We start from the raw sequence: 22,787 nt of genomic DNA on the forward strand, positions 1-22,787 counted from the left end.
AACGAATATACTTTTAAAATATCTGTCATCAAGATAAATGCAGACTATCATGCTGATTAATAAAATACTTTTATGTCCGTCCATAAAATAAATAGAGACTAAATTTTAAATGAGGTTTGATCAAATGTATGTTAACATCATGGACACAACAACAACATACAGAAATCAGCAAACTATATGTATGGCTAAAATTGTTAGCTAATATTCACTAACAAATGTCAATCAACGCTAATGCAGTTTTAAATGAGGATTCATCAATTGTATGTTAACATCAGGGACACAACAATAACATCAAGAAATCGCGAACTTACCCGTGACTCCATCTGGAAAATAATTTGCGATTTCGTATTTTGTTTTTGACCCTCTGAACTTGTCGTTGAACACGCCTCGGCATGACACGGGAAGAAGCGCCAGGCTGCAGCAGTCTTGTTAGTAATAGACAAAACTTGATGATATTGAGTTGTTTGAGCTCAAACACATAATTACAATAAGATAGGTCAATAAAAAGTAGAGTTTACTTAGAATTCATAATTAATGTAAATAAATGACACATGTTTAAGTAATACAAACTCAGTTTGTTTGAGTAGAAACTACTGATTGGACTTAAAAACACAATTACAATAAGAAAGGACATGAAAAAGTTCAGCTTAATCAGAATTAACAAGTAATGTCAATAAATTAGGTACATTTAAGTAATATGAACTCAATCTCTTTGAGTTGAATCAAAATCTGGGTTTACAGTGCAGATTGAATCAAACTACAAATGGCTTACTTGTAAGTTTTTGTTCATTAATATTAATGTTATTTTTGACATTAATATTAGAAATATTAAGCTAGAGAAGAAAGTATTGTAACAAAAAATTACACACTTCAACTTTTTTTATTTTAAAAGTGGGTAAGGTCACAATTGCCACAGATTTATAAATCACATGAATAAGTAGAAGTGAAGTGAAAAAAAGTGTTACCTCAGCTGCCTTTGAGTAACTTGCCTCTATATTGTGTTAATAATTGTCAGCTTGTTCTGTTTTGTGCTGTTCTTTGTACGTGTAAATTATGATTGAATCTTTAAAGACTAATCTACATTGCTGCACTTGCTTTCAAGAAAATTCTTGTGTTCTTGCGAGTGTCGGAGTGAAAGCTGGAATAACAAACGTCTTGCCTTTTCTCTTTAATTATCCCTATTCACACTCCACTGACAAAGAAAGGTGATTGAAAGAGAGAGATGGAGGGAGAGAGTGAGGGATGAGGTAGAAGAGGGGAATCGGCGACGGAGGGGATTATAGTAAATGCAGTGGCAGGAGAGGGGGCGAGACAGAAGGGTGTTGGGAGGTGGAATGGTCAAGTGTTATCATGCTTCAGGGTCTTTTAATAGAAGTTTACACAGTGTGATCCTCATGTGCGGTGTCAGATAATGTGTGTGACAGCTTTGTGCTCCACAAGTAGGGTTTAATTGTGGAGGGTCTGTGGATGTGAGCAGAATTGTAATTGTATTTGTATTTCAGCACAATATATTAAGGAACAACACACTGGAAATTTAAATGAATTCTTATAAAACCTTTTCTTTGCAAAAAGCACAGGGAATAATGAGAGAAAAAGGGATGGTTGAGAAATCAAACAAAGGCAGTTTATTACTGAAGCCGTTGTTCTGCTCTTTTCTCCCAGTGTGAGGCTCACAAAGCTAACAAGCTGCATGAGGTTACAAACAGATATATCATTTCATTCAAACTCTAGACATGCATATTATGATATTATACATCAGTTTCATCAGACCCACCCACAACGCTTGACAGCAGCAAATGTCCCCTTTAGTTTTTTTCTGGTCCCAAAGTGTATGACTATTCAAGAATATATATTCTGTTTTATTGAAAATTGGTGGAGAATTTTATAATAATAAGAAATATATTATTATATCGTTTCATTAATAACTGTAACCAAAGTTAAAATGCATTATTAATAGTCACAGATTTTTTGTTGCATCTGAAAGCGTGTTTTAATGCATTATACTTTCTAAAGGTGTTTTATATCTGTGGTTACAATTATTCACAAGATCGCAATGCATTATAAGGTGTATAATTAATGCAATAAAAATACTTTTATAATGCATTATACACAAAGGCTCTAAGTAAAGTGTTACTGAAATTTGAAAGTTTGCAGATATACAAAAAGTGTTGAGGGGCAAAAGGCTGTCGGAGGCAATACTAATATGTGACCCTGGATCACAAAACCAGTCACAAGTAGCACGGGTATATTTGTGGCAATAGCCAACAATACATTGTATGGGTCAAAATTATCGATATTTTGTAAATTTCCTACCGTAAATATATAAATCATTTATTTTTGTGAGTGAATGCAGCACAATCGCGAACATGAATGGACAACTTTAAAGGCGATTTTCTCAATGTTTCGATTTTTTTTCACCCTCAGATTCCAGATTTTCAAATTGTTGTATCTCAGCCAAATACTGTCCTATCCTAATAAACCATACATCAATGGAAGGCTTATTTATCAGCTCTCATATGATGTGTATATCTCAATTTCAAAAAATGTACCCATTGTGACTGGTTTTGTGGTCCAGGGTCACATATAGTATAGACATCAAAGCAACAGAGATATGGCAAAATATGCATACGCAGATACATTTGCTATAGCAAGATGTTAAGCAACATTTATGTATAAACATTTAATTGAAATTTTCTCTGCAGCCCCAATACAATCTCTTCCGTGGCTAGAGAATATCTAATGATTTAATCACCTTGACAAAAACTGAACATCATAAATGCATATTTTGTCTCAAAATATATGTGATCATTTTAGAGATTCTCATTAGTCCTATAAATCTACATTTAAAAAATATTTAAAAAAAATATTTAAATATACATTTTAGGGTAGATCAATCTACCTCAAAATTAACCATTTGTCAAGACGTTCAGGAAAGTGTTCTGGTAGTGTTTGTTGCTATTTTTGATTGAAAAAATAATAATATTTTACCTTGGAGAGACTTTCTCCTTGCGGTACCCTATTAAATTGCTGCTTCATTTCTTAATATTTCACCCTGTTTCACAGACAAGGCTTAAGATAATCCCAGACTAAAATGCATATTTGAGCTGTTTTTACTGAAAGCAACTTGCACTGTGATATCTTAAAATATGTCAGTGCCATTGTCTCAAGATTCACACCAGTAATAGAGGGAATGCATTAACGTCACTTCCCCGCCCCCCTCAGCGGGACTGAGTGGCAGAAGAGCTGCTGCGTGACTGGAGTTAATAGGGGAAACTGCGTTAACGCGTGTAAAACAAACTATTATCAGTTTAAACTAAAAGTTGGACTCGATATAGTGTTCCTTACAACTTATCAAAGATCCAGTGATCCATGGATATTGACATGCAGCCAGGAATCGTGTTTCCTGACATTTATATGTGCCTGATTTCGACGCCGGGGAAATAAATGAAGACAATTTGCCTGTAAACGTTTTATATAAATACAATATAGATAGGTCTAAATCCGAGTGATCACTTACATTAATGTTATACTGTATATCATCATATCGTCCAGCCCTAAAAACTTGTTTATTTAAAAACATCCAATTATGCAGAATATAGTCTGTTCTGTAGCTTTTTGCAGTCTGTAAAAATATACAGTACCTCAGATTTCTGGTCAAATCTAGTTGTACAGTCAATCGCAAAGCTCTTTGCCGTTTTAGATGTGTTTTGTGAGATTTTCACGGCGTTCACGCTGAAAACAAATGCTGCCGCTCAGTCTTTTTGCCACTTGTGGGCGTGACCGCATTCACTCCGGCCGACGGTGACGTCATGCGCATACCCTCTATAGATTTTTCTAGGGCACGTTTATAAAAGCTACTTAAATGTCCTAATTGAACTAAGGCATAATCCTGGTTTAATCAAACCCCTGTATGTGAAACCGGGCCTATTATTCATTGATCTTCTCATTATGATCCATATAAAATCTCCAGCAGATGAAATATTAACTATTATTATCAAAAGGGCAAGCACAAATTGATGACTGGATTCTGATGTCTAAGCTGATTGTCCATGCATCAGACTTCCTTTGCCATCTCTTCGATAATTGTCTTCATCTGAAAGTAAAATCACACGTCACAAGACCATCCATTTTGCAATAAGTACATCTAGCCAGTGTGACTGGTGTATTCATCATTATTTTGTTTGTGTTTAGAAGTATGCGTGTGTACATCTTTGTCCGTGTGCAGACTGCTCTTATCACCTCTTTCCATGTGACGACTCCACACAGCCGCCCACTCTCCGTTATAAACAGACGCTGCTCACCCATGACACTCATGATACAATGAGCCTGACAGAACGCACACAAACACGCACATAGTAGAGGAACATCTGAACAAAAACATAATGTGAAGGAAACAGTCACCAGTTTATTCTCACTGCACCTGCTTTACGGTGGATTCAGGAGTCAGATGTAGCCGCACAGGTTGAATAGAACATACTTCTTCAAGCTGTTTACATGAACCCTGCAAGAAAAATTATTTAATGATGCTGAGAAACAGGAGCGTCATGTGCCCTATTGGATTTTGAATGTAACAAAACAAAAACACATTATTAACATTTTACAATATAAGGTCCCATTAGTTAACATTAGTTAATGCATCAACTAACAATACATGTATTAACATAATACAATGAAGAACTACGATGTTCAGGAGTAGTAAAAGTTCACCCCAAATTTGTTTCAACTGTTTTTTGGACTTATAATGAAAGTAAGTGGGGTCCAAAACATTAAAACCCATTGAATTTCATTATGTATATATACACAAATAAACCCCCACGGAGATAAGTTAGTTAAATTTATTTATAAAGCACTTTACAACTGCACCTGCAGACCAAAGTGCTGTACAATCAGCAGCAAAAAAAAAAAAAAAAACACAAAAAAAAAAACCGTACAAATACAAATGTAGCGCCCCCTACCCTTGACCATTAATAGGGCGGAGCACCCAGGTTCTGAAAATGTCTCTCGACTTTATACTAATGTCCCTCCTATTACCCTAGTTGACTACTGTACTCAGATTAAATATATTTATATTCTTTTAGTAATATGCTTATATTTAATGGCAATTAACCCAACAGAGAAAACCCTAAATCAACACAAAAGATAAGTTTATAGAAGTTAACAATAGGATTTATTAAACAGAAAGGGAAAAATGAGCAAATAAATGACTAGTGAATTAATAAACCCTGGATTGACTTATCAAAAGACAGAAGTGTATATCACTTTTGATAAATACCTCTCAAAATACCTGTTGAGTACCTCACAAAGTCTCAGTAAATATATCTCTAATGTAAATTAAATGAATTTCACCCTAAAATATATTCAATTACCCATGGAAATAACAGCAGATACAGATAAATGTGATGGGGGAAAATCAGTATCCCATAGTACACTTGGTTCGTATCAAAACCACAAACAAAAGTATAAAACACAAAAAAATAACAGAACAACAGTAAATGTACAAGCGTGGGCCCACACACACACACACACACACACCAGTCAAAACAACCCACCCCGTTGCAGGCCTGTAACGTTGCTGGGGAGCGTTGTGGCCTGGAAAACAGCAAAGGGCCTCTTCACTCGAATGAGCCAAAATAAATCAACTGATCACCTGAACGCTGATGAACTCCGCGATTTTCCTCCTTTTAGAAACGGCTGATCGTCCTGTTGTCTCCCGGGCAGTCAGTAGCAGGGCGGCGCGGTTCTCTCCACTATGTCAGCGGGGATAAGAGTGCGGCCTGGTCCGGACCCCGGAGCTTTAACTCAGTCACAACAATCAGTCTTTGCAGTTCACTAAACTCAGAACACTATTTGCAGACACGGCAGTTAGCCGTCTGTTTTCTCACTCTCAGTCTCAATAATGAACGAAACTTCGTGCTGCGCTGGGAAGCAGGCTCAGATAACACTTAATTCTTACTTTAACCTCTTGTGCATAGTATAAAGCACAAGCAAAGAAATAAAAGTCTTCACAACACTTGATGTAAGCTTAACACTGTTATTTTCCTCTCATATTTTACTTAAACTCACAACTCCCCGAACTCTCTCTCTCCATCGGCAAAAACTCTCTCCTCCCTCCTCTCTCCAATCAGACGTTCCCCTCTTTTAACAGAGGCGGGGATAAGTCCAAAAATAACCAATCACCAATAAATGAACAACCATGCTGGGCAAAAACACGTTTTAGCCTCTACATCTCAATCAAACTTTATAGTTTAGCGTAACTCTTAAAGGGGCAGTACATAGATATCAAATGAACACACTATACAATAATATCTGAATCATAAAACTTATTAATACCTATTTAATCAGTAAATAGCTGTTAAGGTACTTAATAATAACCCTCACTGGGTTACACTCTCCCCCTTCTTTATGACTCATGTCCCCATGAGACGAGTCAACTACATTAGTATCATGGCTCTAGATTTTAAGTGTTTACTCAATCTAGAACATTGAGGGCACAGTGCCATAGGGTGGCACCACAATGTTTTGCAAACATTTTTCTTTCTTGGGAAATCTTCAATTTGCACCACCATACCCCTATATACTAGGGTTAAGGGTCTGTCCGTAGATTGCCCCAGTTCATCATAACTCAGTTTTTTCACTGGTTTTACTAGTCTCTTTGGACGAGGTTCAACTCTTTCAGTTTCTGCTTCTTTTGTGGGATTCATGAACTGCCCGTCTCCCCCTTCTGATTCCAGATCCTCTATCCGATCAGGAGTCGGCAGAGAGATCCATTCGGCTTCACACTCTGGTAGATCTCCTATAACTTCCATTTGATTAGGAACTCTTTCATGACTGTTATGCATCTCTACGTTTTCTGTATTTAATGAGGGTGTGTGCATCTGTCTGACCGGTCTCCTATGTTGAACTGGGAAGTAATCACACAGGCTACTTTCATCACTATCAGAGTGATCTATTGAATCACAACGATCTTGTGCTGATTGCTCTCTTTGCGTTCTCTCCACCGCTTTTGCTCTGGTCACCACTGGACGCTGGACCTCTATCCTCTCATCAGGCAAGTACAACCTCACTCTATCTCCAATAGATAACAAATGGTCTCGATGCAAGGTCCTGACACTCCCTGTGCCGGTCTCTGGCTTTACCCTGTATACAGGCAAGTTTGGCAGTTTCTCCATAACGAGGTAGGGTAAGGAGTTCCAGCGATCCTGTAACTTATGCTTTCCTGTAATGGCCAGGTTCTTAATAAGCACTCGATCTCCTTTCTCCAAAGTCTGATGTTTCACTTTACGGTCGTACAGTCTCTTGTTCCTTTGCTGTGTCTTTAGAGAACTCTCAGAGGCTAAGTGGTAGGCATTCTGCAGCTCTTTTTTCATTCTCTCGACATACTGCTGATGTTTCATCCCACTGTCACCAGCCCCCGAAGTCCCAAAGCATACATCCACCGGAAGACGAGCCTCTCTCCCGAACAACAGATAATAAGGCGAGTAACCAGTTGCTTCATTTTTACTACAGTTGTACGCATGCACCAACTGACTGATACTTTGGCTCCACCGGTTCTTCTGGGCAGGATCCAGGGTACCCAGCATGGACAGAAGAGTTCGATTGAAACGCTCCGGCTGCGGGTCTCCTTGAGGGTGGTAAGGTGATGTCCGGGACTTGCGAATTCCCAGGATTCCCAGTTCTTTGATGAGCCTACTTTCAAAGTCCCGCCCCTGGTCGGAGTGAATGCGTGCAGGCAAACCATAATGTATGAAAAACTTTTCAACAAGGATCTTGGCCACTGTTAATGCCTTCTGGTCTCTTGCAGGATATGCCTGAGCATTGCGGGGTAAAATGATCTGTGATGACCAGCACGTTGGAGATTCCCTTCGAGTCAGGTTCAATAGACAGGAAATCAATGCAGACAAGATCTAGTGGTCCGCTGCTCGTTATGCTATTCATGTAAGCCGATCTTTGAGGTAAAGTCTTCCTAGCAATACATCGTCCACATTCCTTTACATACTGCTCCACGTCTTTGTTCATGCGTGGCCAGTAGAAACGATCTTTGCAAAGTTCTGTGGTTCTCTCAATTCCAAGGTGACCTGACTCGTCATGAAGAGACTGTAGCACCTGGGCCCGGTATCTTTCTGGTAAAACTAGCTGCTGTCTCTCTCTCCCGCTGGTACTGGACGTAATTCGGTACAAGAGGTTGTGGCGAATGTTCAACTTTAAACCCTGTTGCCGTAAGAGAGTCTCCATGATGTTAGAACTTTTTGTAGTGGTGAGAATATGCCCTGTCTCCACTGCCTGCTTCACTCGTCCGATGATGGGGTCTTGCTCTTGTGCTAGTTTCAATTCAGAGTTGGACAACTGCTCCTTGTGTCCCATATCCAACTGTATTGGACAAGCATCCACAGAGGGAATGACTTCTGGAGTAGCACCCAACTGATCCACCAGCCTATTGTATGATTCATCGGAGGGGTGAGTATCAGCCAGCTGACAGATGGCCCTTACTCCTGACCTTGGTAAGTCCACCCATTCTTGCGACAGTTCAGTGTGCGAAGGATAGCGTGACAGTACATCCGCATCGATGTTGTGACGCCCTGGTTTGTACTGAAGGCTAAAGTCATATGTGGCTAAGGCTGCCAGCCACCGATGTCCAGTAGCACTAAGCTTAGCGGTGGTCAGGACGTAGGTCAGGGGGTTGTTATCCGTCCTAACTGTGAACTTTGCTCCGTACAGGTAATCGTGGAATTTATCCACAACAGCCCACTTGAGTGCCAGGAATTCCAACTGATGAATGGGATAGTTGCGTTCTGCCGCACTCAGTTTACGGCTGGCATAAGCGACCGGTCTCAGTCCATCTGGGTGTTCCTGATTTAACACTGCACCTAAACCACTCAGGCTTGCATCAACATGTAGGACATATGGCTTAACAGAATCTGCATAGGCCAGAACTGGAGCATGTGTAAGACAATAGATGATGTTATGAAAGGCCTCTGTGCACCTTGGGTCCCAGCGCTCACCAAATGGCTCTGACTCATGGTAGTACTTGCCTTTCTGTACAGCTTTGTATTGACCTTTAACAGGGAGATAACCTTTGGTTAAGTCAGTCAGGGGTCTCACGATGGCAGAGTAGTTCTTGATAAAACGGCGATAGAAGCCACAAAATCCTAGAAAGGACCTCAGGGACTTCAAATCATGCGGCATCTTCCAGTGAGACACAGCGTTCACCTTCTCAGGATCAGGAGCTATCCCGTCAGCCGAAACAATATGTTCCACATACTTGACTTGTGGCTGACAAAACTGGCACTTGTCTATAGATACTTTGAGCCCATATTCTTCCAGCCGGTCCAACACTTTCAGCAGCCTTTCCTCATGCTCTTCTAATGTACGACCGAAGACAATAAGGTCGTCCAGATACACAATGACCTGGAGAAGATGCATATCTCCAACAGCTCTCTCCATTAGCCGCTGAAATGTGGCGGGCGCCCCTGTGATCCCCTGTGGCATACGTTCAAACTGGTAAAAACCCAGCGGACAGATAAATGCTGTTTTTTCCTTGTCCTCATCAGCCATCTCAATCTGATAATAGCCACTACGCAAGTCTAAGACGGAGAACCATTTACTTCCTGACAGACAGTCCAAAGCATCATCTATCCTGGGAGTGGTGTATTGGTCAGGAGTTGTTCTAGAATTCAAAGTGCGGTAGTCTATGCACATACGGATGGTTCCATTTTTCTTTCGTGCAATAACTATTGGCGAGGCATAAGGACTTCTGGATTCAGTTATGATGCCTGCAGCCAACAGGTCTTTAAGGTGGCGCCTCACGTCGTCAATGTCTGCAGGTGTGACACGCCTGGATCGTTCCCTAAAGGGTCTGCTGTCACTGAGTCTGATATTGTGTTTCACACCTTTGGCTCGGCCCACATCCCACTCCTCAAGGGAAAACACGTTTCCGTGTTCAGCTAACTTTTCTCTAAGCCTTTTCTCCCAACCAGCAGGAATAGGAGAGTCGCCAAACTTGAACACGCTGGGATCTATCCTTTTTTGATCTACCGGAGCGTCGGGCGTAACTGTGACCGTGTCAGTGGCAAAGACTTTAGCAATTACTGTGCCAGTTGGGATGCTGATGTCTTTAGAGGTCTCATTGCAGACCAGGACTCTGAAGTGGTTCACATCAATGGCAGAAGAAGACATAACCGTTGGAGGGATAAACAGTCCAGCTGGAAGTTGACTGTCCATCGGTGTTTCCACAAGAAAAATGTCTTTTCTCAGTGGCTTCTCACACTCCACTTTACACCCAGCATAGGTTTCACTTCTTGAGGGGATAGTTAGGGCTCCAGGTCCTTTCCACTTGACCTGTCCATCATCTGACTCTGGGACTTCCTCTTTTCCCTGCACCCGCAGTAAACATGGTTCGAGGAGCGACGACTGAATTCTCAGGGAGTGTGCTTGGTTTGATACACCAGAGTCCTGACTGAGCATGGTTAGACGTTGAAAGAAGCTTGCGTTGGTGCCGATTATTACGGGAACTTGCTGGGGACCTTGAGGTTCAGGGCAGACCAAAGCAAGAATGGAAACTGACTCTTTAACCCCAGTGAGGGAAACAGGAAGCAAAACATCCACTATGATGTATCCCTTGTATGGATAACTAGAAGAGCTCAGACCCCAAATGGACAATCCAGTGAGCGGATGGATTGGTATCTGCGGTAAGTATTTGGAATACCACTGGTCAAATACAATGGTGACCTGGGACCCACTATCCAGTAAAGCTTGACAAGGACATCCATTCAGCTCCACAGGAATGGTTGAGGCAGGACCCACTAACCCTCTAGGAAGTTGACTTACCCCACAGACCACAGTTTGACTCTTTTTAGAGAAACAGTCTAGGCTGTTAGAAGTGGCACTGTTTCCAGTCACAGGGTTCTTTTCAGACTTAGCTTTTCGGAGAGCACGTAACAACTTCTGTATTACTTGAGAGGTGTTTTCAGGTGATTGACACTTGGTAGCGATGTGTCCATCCTCTCCACACCGATAACAGAAGAAATCATCTCTGGGTTTGACTGGCCTTTCTCTATATGATACTGGAACAGACCTGGGGCTTGACTGAGTAGTGGAACTAAAACTCATTACTGCCAGCTGTTGTTGCAGTTGTTGAACTTGCTTCTTTAACGCTTGTACCTCAGACTCTCCATGAGAATCAGCTCTTTTCTTTTCCTGATTGTCTTTTGGATCCACCCTCATGGCAGAAACAGAAACGATGTTTGGATTCTCCATGAATTTGGATCGTAGCTCATGAATTTCTTCTTGGAGTTGTTTGATCACAGAAGAGTCTATTTTACCATCCTGTCTCAGCTGTATGGGCTTCACGGATACCTTGAGTTTATGGCGAGCGGTTTCGTTCTCCTCAGCTCCTTTGATTTCATTTAGCAGGGCTAAGAAAGTTGGTGGCTGTTCTCTTCTCTCCCTCAGTCTTAATTGCAGAAGCATCAGATCCGACTCTACCGCACCTCTAATCAGCTGGTCAACCCTTGTTTTGTCCATCATCTGGGGACTCAACCCTCCTCTTTGCACAACTTTAGTTAAGGATTTCTCCATCCTACGTAAAAAGTCAGACAAAGCTTCCCCAGGGAATTGACGTAATAGACGAAAAGCAAAGTATAGATCCTCCCCTGACTCAAAGGTTCCAAATGTGTTTTCTAACGCTTCCAAATATTGAGAAGCACTTGCCTCAGGACATGAAAATCGAACAGCTTTGATAATGTCAAGGGCTGGCCCTTTCACACTCTCCATTATTCTTCGCCGTTTTTCCTTTTCAGAACACTCACATTCCTCAGTCATTAATCTTGCCTGTTCTATCCAGTTTTCTAGACTTTCCTCTCCAATCGGTATTGGAACAATGCCAGAAAAGATACGTAGCCGTCGATAAGCATTAGTTTCACCTGAAGGTTTTGTTGTCTTCTCCAGAAGTTCACCCACCGCACGTATGATGGACTCAGGGGAACTGGAACTGGGTGGAGAGAACAAGGCCTGTATGTCAGTCATAGATTTTCCTTCATCTGTTAAGAACTTTGACAATTTCTTGGAAAACTCGGAGGTTGAAACATCAACAGGTGCCACTACCACTTTCCACGACTCTTCTCCATCAGGCCGCAGTAGTTCAGCTGGAATGCGGGCAGGGTCAATGACTTCACGACACTCACATAGCACCAAGAGGGTATCAGGACTTGGCCCCACTTTTGAGTCTCGAACTCGCACTCTTCCAAAAACTTTCACAGTTTGAACAGCATCTTCAATACTTGCTACTTCGATAGTTGCAGGTACGCCAATCAACAGTATAGCATGAGCCTCCTCAATCTCTGCCTCCTTGCACCATTTGGAGAGTTCAGCTAGCAGGAGTGGGCTACTTCCAAAGGCCATGCTGAAACTTCAGGCAGATAATTATCAGTCAACTTATTTAAGCTTAAAATATAACTCAGCTCTTGTTTTCAGTGTCTCTTTTGTCTTCATCAGGGTAACAGGAAGTAAGAATCCCGGACGAGCCCCCAAATTATGTAGCGCCCCCTACCCTTGACCATTAATAGGGCGGAGCACCCAGGTTCTGAAAATGTCTCTCGACTTTATACTAATGTCCCTCCTATTACCCTAGTTGACTACTGTACTCAGATTAAATATATTTATATTCTTTTAGTAATATGCTTATATTTAATGGCAATTAACCCAACAGAGAAAACCCTAAATCAACACAAAAGATAAGTTTATAGAAGTTAACAATAGGATTTATTAAACAGAAAGGGAAAAATGAACAAATAAATGACTAGTGAATTAATAAACCCTGGATTGACTTATCAAAAGACAGAAGTGTATATCACTTTTGATAAATACCTCTCAAAATACCTGTTAAGTACCTCACAAAGTCTCAGTAAATATATCTCTAATGTAAATTAAATGAATTTCACCCTAAAATATATTCAATTACCCATGGAAATAACAGCAGATACAGATAAATGTGATGGGGGAAAATCAGTATCCCATAGTACACTTGGTTCGTATCAAAACCACAAACAAAAGTATAAAACACAAAAAAATAACAGAACAACAGTAAATTTACAAGCGTGGGCCCACACACACACACACACACACCCAGTGCCGATCCTGACCTCCCTGGGGCCCTAAGCTAAATTCTGCTAAGGGGCCCTCTACCTGACCCGTGAAGCCGTGAGCTATGTAAACCATTTGCCATTGCCACAGTCACACCTGACACTTCAGTTCTCCCAATACAATCCTCCCTCCTTTAAACCAAACAGTCAAAGAATAAGTACAATAATATAGAACAGAATGATATTTATTGAATAGAGTATTTTCTATAGAATATTAAGATAACAAGTGAATATTGTGTTGCAGATATCAATAATCCCTGTGAGTGATGACATCATTGAAATCAAGAATTAACTTTTGTACAAGTGAACATGTAATTCCTGATATCAGAAATAGACATTGGTAGATAAAAATGTAACTAAGGGGCCCTACTAGTAAAAAATAATCAAGAATTCACATTGCAAATAGTAAAAGAAAAAAATGAATTCTTGATATAAAAAATGCATAAACTGTGAATGAATAAAAGCTAAAATGGCTTGCCATATGTTAAAGGTTTGTTTTAGTATGCATGTTGAAGCAATTCTTGATTTATGGTTATTATTTACTGAGGGATGTGCATCCATATTGACCAGTATGTCCAGCTAATCAACATTTTAAATTCAATATAGCCTATAAATCAATAGTCAATCAATGTCAAATTGTCAATACATTGCTTTCCATCTTGCATAAGCAGTTGTTTAGAGTTTTTAACTACACATTGACTGAGACTAGATAATCAGTGTCTTGTTTTAAAAGTATGTATAATGTGTAATTTGATGAGGAGTGTCATCATTCAGGCCCAAATATTGTAGGCTACAGTATGTCTGGTCTCTCTCCACATATATTTCTGCTTGAAAAATGCGCGTTTCATTTCGTGCACGCGCATATGAACTTATGATAACACACGCGACGCGGTTATCTTTTCCGAGCCGTTGCACTTTAAAAAACACAATAGAAATGCACATAAACTTAACTTTACTTTGCTGACATCAAACTTGGAGAGGAGAGAACACAAGTTTACCTGATTGTTGTTTCCGCAATTCACTCATGTTTTCCCCCCCTCTTTTTGTGACCAGAAGGATAGTTTCGCTTCATTTTGTCATTGATGTTGTAAACATTAATTGACGCGCTATGACACGAGGGGGAGGCGGGGCCTTGAGTAATTTGCGGGGCCCTACGCAGCTTGCGTAGTGAGCGTATAGGGCGGATCGGCTCTGCACACACCAGTCAAAACAACCCACCCCGTTGCAGGCCTGTAACGTTGCTGGGGAGCGTTGTGGCCTGGAAAACAGCAAAGGGCCTCTTCACTCGAATGAGCCAAAATAAATCAACTGATCACCTGAACGCTGATGAACTCCGCGATTTTCCTCCTTTTAGAAACGGCTGATCGTCCTGTTGTCTCCCGGGCAGTCAGTAGCAGGACGGCGCGGTTCTCTCCACTATGTCAGTGGGGATAAGAGTGCAGCCTGGTCCGGACCCCGGAGCTTTAACTCAGTCACAACAATCAGTCTTTGCAGTTCACTAAACTCAGAACACTATTTGCAGACACGGCAATTAGCCGTCTGTTTTCTCACTCTCAGTCTCAATAATGAACGAAACTTCGTGCTGCGCTGGGAAGCAGGCTCAGATAACACTTAATTCTTACTTTAACCTCTTGTGCATAGTATAAAGCACAAGCAAAGAAATAAAAGTCTTCACAACACTTGATGTAAGCTTAACACTGTTATTTTCCTCTCATATTTTACTTAAACTCACAACTCCCCGAACTCTCTCTCTCCATCGGCAAAAACTCTCTCCTCCCTCCTCTCTCCAATCAGACGTTCCCCTCTTTTAACAGAGGCGGGGATAAGTCCAAAAATAACCAATCACCAATAAATGAACAACCATGCTGGGCAAAAACACGTTTTAGCCTCTACATCTCAATCAAACTTTATAGTTTAGCGTAACTCTTAAAGGGGCAGTACATAGATATCAAATGAACACACTATACAATAATATCTGAATCATAAAACTTATTAATACCTATTTAATCAGTAAATAGCTGTTAAGGTACTTAATAATAACCCTCACTGGGTTACACAAACAATAGCCCAGCCTCTCAAAGGCTAAAGACAGGAAATAATTTTTAACACTGGTTTTAAAAACATTTAAAGAAGTGATCTCTCTTAGTTCAAGAGGCAGACTATTCCAAAGCCTCGGACCCGCAACAGCAAAGGCTTGATCACCTTTTACCTTTAAATGAGATCGAGGGCCGGAGAGCAAGGATTTATTCTTTGATCTTAAAGACCTAGGTGCTTGATGAAGAGTAATAAGCTCAGACATAGACATAAAAACATACAGCAGGGTTTTATATTTTATCCTGAAATCCACTGGTAGCCACCTGAGAGTAGCTAAAACCGGAGAGAAGTGATGACTTTTCTTAGCACCCACCAGCAGCCGTGCCGCCGCATTCTGAACTAACTGCAAGCGTGATATAGTGGTCTGACTGGACCCTACATATAAAACATTACAATAGTCAAGGCGGGACAGAACAAAGGCATTAATAACCTGTTCTAAATCTTTTCTCAACAGAATAGGCTTTAAAAGTGCAATAGTCCTAATCTGGAAAAAGCAACTCTTAACCACGGCATTAATCTGCTTATCAAATTTCAGCTCTGGGTCAAACACAACACCTAAGTTTTTTACTTGTTCATAGTAGTAGTCTGACCATGTGCCAATAAGGTGCAGTGTCATTGGAAAAAAACACAGTGGAATGCAAAAACACTTTCTGTGTGAACTGGCCCTGAAATGGCAAAGGCAAAACTGACACCGTGGCCACTTAAAAAAAAAGATGAAAAAAGACAAGACCCAGCTGAGAATCCAGCTTGAATTGAAATGCTTTGATTATTATTTCGTTATTTTTTATTATTTTTTCAGCACAATTTCTGTTATGACTCAGCACATTATTGGTTCAATTACCTCATTTCTATGCTCTTGCAGACACTCCCGCAGCTGCGATTTGTTGATTGTTCCCAGGAGAATAGGAGAGTCTGGGACACAAGAGGAAAAGTAAATGGCATCGCTAAGCCCAAGCCTCGACTGTCGGCCTCATTTCATACAATAGTACTGTCATTGTACAGTACTGTAGCCTACTGGAACATTATCTTGAGGGTGCAGTCTTGAGTGTTTCACCTCATCAACACACAATCATTTGGCCTTTCACTCTTTTCTGTCAAGCACGGAGGTGTGTTATTAAAGTGAGATTGTGTCATTGAGCTGGTGATATTAGTTAGGCTCACCGTGAGAGTCCACCACAGGAACTTCAGTGTCTGTGCTGTCGTTTAGGATGTGCTGCACACTTGTCAGTGTCTCTGTCCTCTTCAGCACGGCTCCCGCTGGGACCTCAAACTGCTTGATCTGAACATTGGCCAACCTATGGGAGAGCATTCATGATGAGAACCATTTACTATCCAGCCATCACTACCTTGATGTCCCCCTCCAGAATCTTGTTTTGCACACAAGGCTGTGTCATCTGAAGAAAAATGCAATGTAATTTCAAGTTATAACATGGTGGAGCCTGAAGGCAGACGAGCAGATCGTTTACTCACTTTGGACAAGCCCGGATGAGAGATGGCAAGTGCGGGAGCTGTTTAATAAGGGATATGCCATCGTAGAAAGATGGACGGTGCTTTGCACGAGCCACCGCGTTGGATACCAGCGTAGCAACCAGAGCGGGGACGGCGTGAGAGCATTGGCCGGTCATTTCCAGAGCCAATAGGGCAGGAGAGAGTGTGTGTGTCACAGCCCCAGAGAAGGCAGCTGCTCCTGTACACACGCATACACACAATATGACCCCATTAATGCATTTAGACAGGCCTTATCGTCTCTTTGAGCTTGCAGTGTTCATAATCCTCCTTCAGAAAACTGACAGGATAATAAAATTGTTTACCTGCTAAAGCATAGCCGCCCGGGTTTATCAAACTCTTTGTTGATGAGATTCCATCTGAGAGCAGATAGGCCGAGCCCTCGCCTACAAGACGTCCCACTGCAGCACCTAAAACACAGACAATTGCTGTTTCAATGGGCTTCTTAAAAAAACATCTTATGGTCCACTCACTGGATTCATTGAAAACTGTATTATGGTTAAACTAATACATTATAAATTATCGCTAACTACATTTTGACAACTACAATACTACATTTTATTTATATATTTTTAAATATATTTCATTTTCTTATTTTTATTATGGTAATTATACAAGTTATATTTTATATTTACTTTATCACATCATATTTTATGTATTATTTTTTATTTTATCATTATTATTATAATTTTTATTTTATAATTTCAATTATTATTGTTATTATTTGTTAATTTTTTAAACATTTCAAAATTGTATCATATCTTAATGATTCATATTTTATTTAATATTTTAACTACTATTATACTTTTATTTTATAATAATAATAATAATATGTATATATATATATATATATATATATTTTTTTTTTACCAATTAGCATGAAATCCCATGGTATGAAGACCTACCGTAAACAAATACTGGCATGAAATAGCCAGCAGGTAAAGGCAAAGTACAAGCCACGACCAACAGCCCAACCTTACAGAGAGATTGGTAGAAATCATGAAATCTGCTTATGAAAACCTTTTTAAATTCTCCAACAAGCAGCTTATGAACACCATGATAATTATTTCTACTTAATTGCTACTCATTTTATTTTACCTTCACAGTAATGAAAAATCCTAGCGTTTGGAAGTAACCTCTGCCAGGTGGGTTCCATGCCTGCCAGAATGTGTTCTGAGGTTCAGGCAGGGCAGAGGCATTCTGGGAAACAGTGTACCAGGAAGTGCCGTCTAACAGTGAAGTAAGCAGCTGCTTCATTGTGAGCTAGTAGAAAACAAAGAGAAATTTAAAGTAAATACAAAACGAACACCAGAGCACCAAAGTTTGCACCAAATATTCCAGAAATAGGCCTATCCTCACCTCAGCAGCAATGAAATGTCCCGCTGAGTGATAAAACGTAAAGCAGGCAAGGAGAAATGCCACAATGGCTGAATAAAGTGACTTTCTGGATATGATTATGAATACAAACAAAGTTAGATCACAACAAATATCTTCAAGCATCCAATTAAAAGACAAGACATATATTTGATGTCAACATACAGTGGGGTCCATAAATCTGAGACTATGATGGAAATATGGGATTAAAAATCTAATTTACACCTGGAAATAAAATATTTTAGGATTGAAGACGTAAACATTTCAAGTTAAACATTTCATTCACACTTTCATTATTCTGATTTCCAAAAAAGAAGAAGAAAGAAAGTAGAACCATTTCAGTATTGGTTGTTTGGACCTCATTGTGTGTGTATATGTATGTGTGTATGTATATGTATACACCCCCCCCCCCCCCCCCCAAATGAGGACAAGGAAAAGTATGAAAAAGTATGAAATTGTCTGCTGGAATAACATTTTCAGCTCACTCTGTTGCCAGAAATCTGCTGATGGTTTTGTTTGTTTTGACAAAACGCAGAGCCCAGCGATGACAAAATAAGTAAATACAGCTGAGAATACTGCAGAACAGCCTGAATCAGAGGAAAACATCATTAGAACAATTACTGCTTCATGAATTTTAATAATATAAACACTGAGATAACAGACATGAGTCATGACAAAGCAATATTTCATTTATGACTGTCCATCACCAATCTGGCAACTGAGAGCTTACCCAAGCAGAGCGAAAATGAAGATTTCAAAAGGCTGGTAAGGCAGGTCACTGGAGAAGCTGGTTTTAAACAGGGCCTGGATTGTCTCTGTTGACATGGATCAAAGAAAGATTGAATCATTTCTCTCATATATCCTTCTGGCTTCTGGTGGTGTGATACTTTCAGTTTAATCACATTTAAATTCAATAATGCCAATTCATAGCTTCCCATAAGGCTAACTGATGGTCTTGTGGTGGATGAGATTACTACAAAGACACCAGTAGCATCCATTAGGGGGCGCTGTAAGTAATGTAAACCTCTCACCTTGATCTCTACTACAGACAGAGAGCAGCCTGAAGGTGATCGCTCCACAAGCTGCTGCAAAGAAGCAGGGACAGTAATCTCTGACTGAATAATGAGTCCCCATCACCTCTACACTGAACAGAACGCCTATGATGGTAGAACAGAAAGGGAAAGGTCAGGTGACAGACATGATGAGATACATTAATGACTTTGTGTGTTTTAGTACTAAAGGATATCACGGACCACTGTGACGTCAACTCACCGCTGATTGGAGCCCCAAAACAGCTCGCAACGCCCACTGCTGACGCCACAACCAGCATTTCTCCTTTAGCTGCTCTCTGTGAATGAACCGAGCCACAAGAGAGTCATCAGTATAAGTAGCCTTCTATACAATTTCCATCTGGTTCTCATGATACAAAATTAAAGAGGGCAGCATGGTTCATTTGTTGCAGTGCAGTTCAGCTACCTGCTTTCCACCACGACAGGAAACATGCAGGCGATTCATGAACGCACCCACCATGATAGACAAATGGACAAATGGGCCCTATTGATATAAGTTGTATTGCAAAAGGTCAATATATTCAGAACGTCAAATGTATGGTTAAGTTCCACATCCTCATTTGCATATAGGTTCTTACCACTTTGCCAAGAAACACCGTGCTGCCTGAAGCTAGTGTGCATATCAAGCCAAACATTTTAGCAAACAGATTGGAGAGGGACAGATAACCTGGCATGTCTATCCCTAAGAGAATAGCCCTCGCCTCAGGAACACCAGAGCCTGAAGGGTCATGGGTGAAACACATAATGCATGAGCAAATCAGTTTTATGTTTTATGTAAGTCAAACCAACAAGCAAAGCAGGTAAATTGATGCATTTTTATTTAAAATAGGCCTACACTAAAAATGTGTTGTTGATTTTGTCTCATGCATTTACATGTGTAAAGCACATTCTATTTTAATCATGGATTTAAATAATTATAATAAATCAGATTGGATGTACCTAATAAGCAATTTATGCAATGATAGCAAAATTATTTTTATTTGTATTATTATTATTTTACCATGTAAAGATGTGATGAGTGTCTATCTGACCTGCAGAGAATGGGCAGATGCTGTGGGCGAAGCTGGTGGACAGAGCACAGAGGCAGGCTGGGTAAAGCGTCCAGCAGAGGAACTGCAGCAGGTGGTGACCCTTCAGACAACCGTACAGCCATTGGTGAGCTAATAAGAGAGAAGGACATGGATTGAGGTTTAACAGTGTAAGAGAAATAAAAGAGAATCTAAGGTCGTCTGTTTTTGAAAGACCTTGGCCCACTCAGCTGCTAGAATGCTTCAGTGCTCCAACAGTTAGCCCAACTGACCCACCTGCATCTGTATGTACATTTTCTACTAACCATTTTTTAAGTGACAAGGTGGAACTGCTCACCATTCAGCAGCTTGGCCACTGTCATGTCCATGAAGAAGCTCATTAGAGCGGTGATGATCCCTAAGAGGGCATAACAGTACCACTCCATGCTAGCAAAAGACACCAGAACCTTCTTCACATATAGCACGCACTCTGCCCAAATGCAAAGCACAAATCACAGTGGTTACTAATGATAGTTTGAATTTCAGCATTGAGGATTGATAGAGTGAGATCATTGATGACGGGGAGGAAATTGCAAATGATCCGCCTCACCTCTGATGCGTGACCGTGATTGTTGCCAGGGTCTCCGTGAATGCTCATTAGAGCTGATTAGCTTTTCCTCCACCGTATCTGGGTCTGTCTTATCTTCATGTGTGCACTGTTCTTCAGTTTCTTCAAGATGCTTTACATTTACACTAATTGCATCCATTGTCTGAAATGCAACATGCATGGTCTTTGTGTCTCCATGAAATTAAAATGGACACTTCTTATTTTTTCATGGAATATTGCAGTACTTATTATAAATGCACATCCTTATTTTATTTTTTTAAATGTATGTGCCCTCATAATCTTTAATCAAATAACGTCTCCTAGGCCTAACATACTTCCCGAAATATCGGAAATGATTTAATGTCGAAACTAAAGTCATTTGAAGACTGAAATATAAAGTTAGAGAGCTCACCTTTCAGCCTGTTGACTCATTCCAAATGAAAGACCGTTGAGGTCAGTATCGACTCTTTACCCTGGCGTCACCAGATGTAGCCTGAAAGGAAAATTAAGCTTTAACTTATTTATGGCGCACGTCCTCTGCTGCTTTGCCTCTGGGCAGGCACTGAATTGGAACAATATGCGAGATTGAAGTTTCCTTTTTTGTTTTCTCTGAAATTAATTTTGATCTCATAAATGTCATTCGGACATAACTCATTGTGGCCTTTTGGAACTTTCAATTAGGCGGCGGTTAATGAAATGACCTGTGATGCGTTATGAACCTTTGTTGTTAAGGCCGAGAGGGCAGAGAGTAGAACCCAACTGACCTTTAAAATTGTCATCGTCACTCATTCGCTTTAATGAGCCCTGACTACATTTCTTAACAGTTGAAAAGAGCAGCATTAATTAAAAAGTGTACCCAGCTTTTCTCATGTATTGCATAATTTAGATAGTGATTGCCCCTTTACATGGTCTCCAGCTATGTTTCATATTGCATTAACCTTCGTTCAAGGTGAAAGCAATCACACACACACGCCAAATCAATGTCACGCACAATAATTGATTCACACAGAATTTCCAAAATCCCATAGCTGCGGTGAAAATACTTAGGCCTAATAATATAATTTCATTATGCATCAGTGGATTCCATTAAGCTATTTCAGACAATAAAAACATGACTGCATCATTCTGTTGTATTTTAAAGTACTGTTGTTTCCTGCCCTGTGGAATTTATATTATTGTCACGATGACCAGCACTATCTCAGACGACAAATCAAGATCAAGATGCATTATTCATTTTCTTGTAGTTCACACACAATGGCAAACAATAAAGCTATTATTGTTGCACATGCTCATATAATTTCCCTATTGTCTAATTTTGCTGAGGGCTTGCATGGCCTAATGCTTTAAGTAGCCTATGATGGCACCACTTTCTCTGAAAACACAAAGTAATAGATAACTTGAAACTATTTCTTGTCCTTTGATTTTGGATTCTTTTCTACTTCCTCCCATAATTTGTTACACAGCCCTCACTGCAAACTGAATGACAGAAGGTTTTAGTTTATTTGAAATTTAAAACTCCCTAATCATTTTGGAATTGTTTTATCCCCACTGACAGAACCAATCTGCTACTCGCAAAGCAGTGACTGGATCACACGGTGAATATGTGTGAACTGAAATGTCACAATAATAACCCTTCCTGCCATGACTGATGAGTGGCTACCCTCTGTCATTCCGCATTCTGTTCATTTTCCCTGTAAATTTCCATTTGTTTTTCTCGGATGGGTCCAGACGCTGGTGGTTTTTATAGAATCATGACAGCCGCAAATGCAAAAAGAGAATATATTGACTGAGGGGTATAGACGGCACCAGGCTATTTAAATGCATTTTCTTTCTCATCTCGGCCTTTACTATTGTATGATTTGTTTTGGTACCATAATTTGAGTCTATTTTGTGTATTTCCTGCTACATTGTTTGTTGCTCTTGTACTTTTTCTTAGTCCCAGCAAAACAAGCCATTCACATTGAGTGACAATGATAATCCTATATTATGTATT

At 40.2% G+C, this 22,787-nt stretch overlaps 1 protein-coding gene across 1 annotated transcript; it reads right to left on the reverse strand.

Moving 5' to 3' along the window:
- Positions 1-3,830: 3,830 nt before the first annotated feature.
- On the reverse strand, positions 3,831-21,357 carry clcnk (chloride channel K). Its single transcript, XM_056268116.1, has 20 exons — positions 21,207-21,357; positions 20,798-20,957; positions 20,546-20,677; positions 20,212-20,340; positions 19,759-19,898; positions 19,587-19,664; positions 19,383-19,458; positions 19,142-19,267; positions 18,841-18,925; positions 18,596-18,697; positions 18,096-18,180; positions 17,835-17,999; positions 17,642-17,711; positions 17,042-17,146; positions 16,701-16,917; positions 16,392-16,525; positions 16,072-16,142; positions 4,421-4,501; positions 4,240-4,326; positions 3,831-4,093 (listed from the first exon to the last, which is right to left on the reverse strand). Exons 2-20 carry the CDS (start codon positions 20,952-20,954, stop codon positions 4,055-4,057), a joined length of 2,079 nt encoding a protein of 692 aa, XP_056124091.1. The 5' UTR covers positions 20,955-20,957; positions 21,207-21,357; the 3' UTR covers positions 3,831-4,054.
- Between the last annotated feature and the right edge of the window lie 1,430 nt (positions 21,358-22,787).

This window comes from Rhinichthys klamathensis, unplaced genomic scaffold (assembly GCF_029890125.1).
Source record: "Rhinichthys klamathensis goyatoka isolate OS25496 unplaced genomic scaffold, OSU_Roscu_1.1 h1tg000269l_1, whole genome shotgun sequence".
Taxonomy (NCBI): domain Eukaryota; kingdom Metazoa; phylum Chordata; class Actinopteri; order Cypriniformes; family Leuciscidae; genus Rhinichthys; species Rhinichthys klamathensis.

Coding starts and splice junctions, on each gene's coding strand:
- clcnk (XM_056268116.1), bottom strand. CDS start 20,954: ATGGATGCAATTAGTGTAAATGTAAAGCATCTTGAAGAAACTGAAGAA. Junction 18,926..19,141: donor TGTCTGTAGTAGAGATCAAG/GTGAGAGGTTTA, acceptor CCATGTCAACAG/AGACAATCCAGGCCCTGTTT. Junction 4,094..4,239: donor GAGTCGTCACATGGAAAGAG/GTGATAAGAGCA, acceptor TTTTACTTTCAG/ATGAAGACAATTATCGAAGA.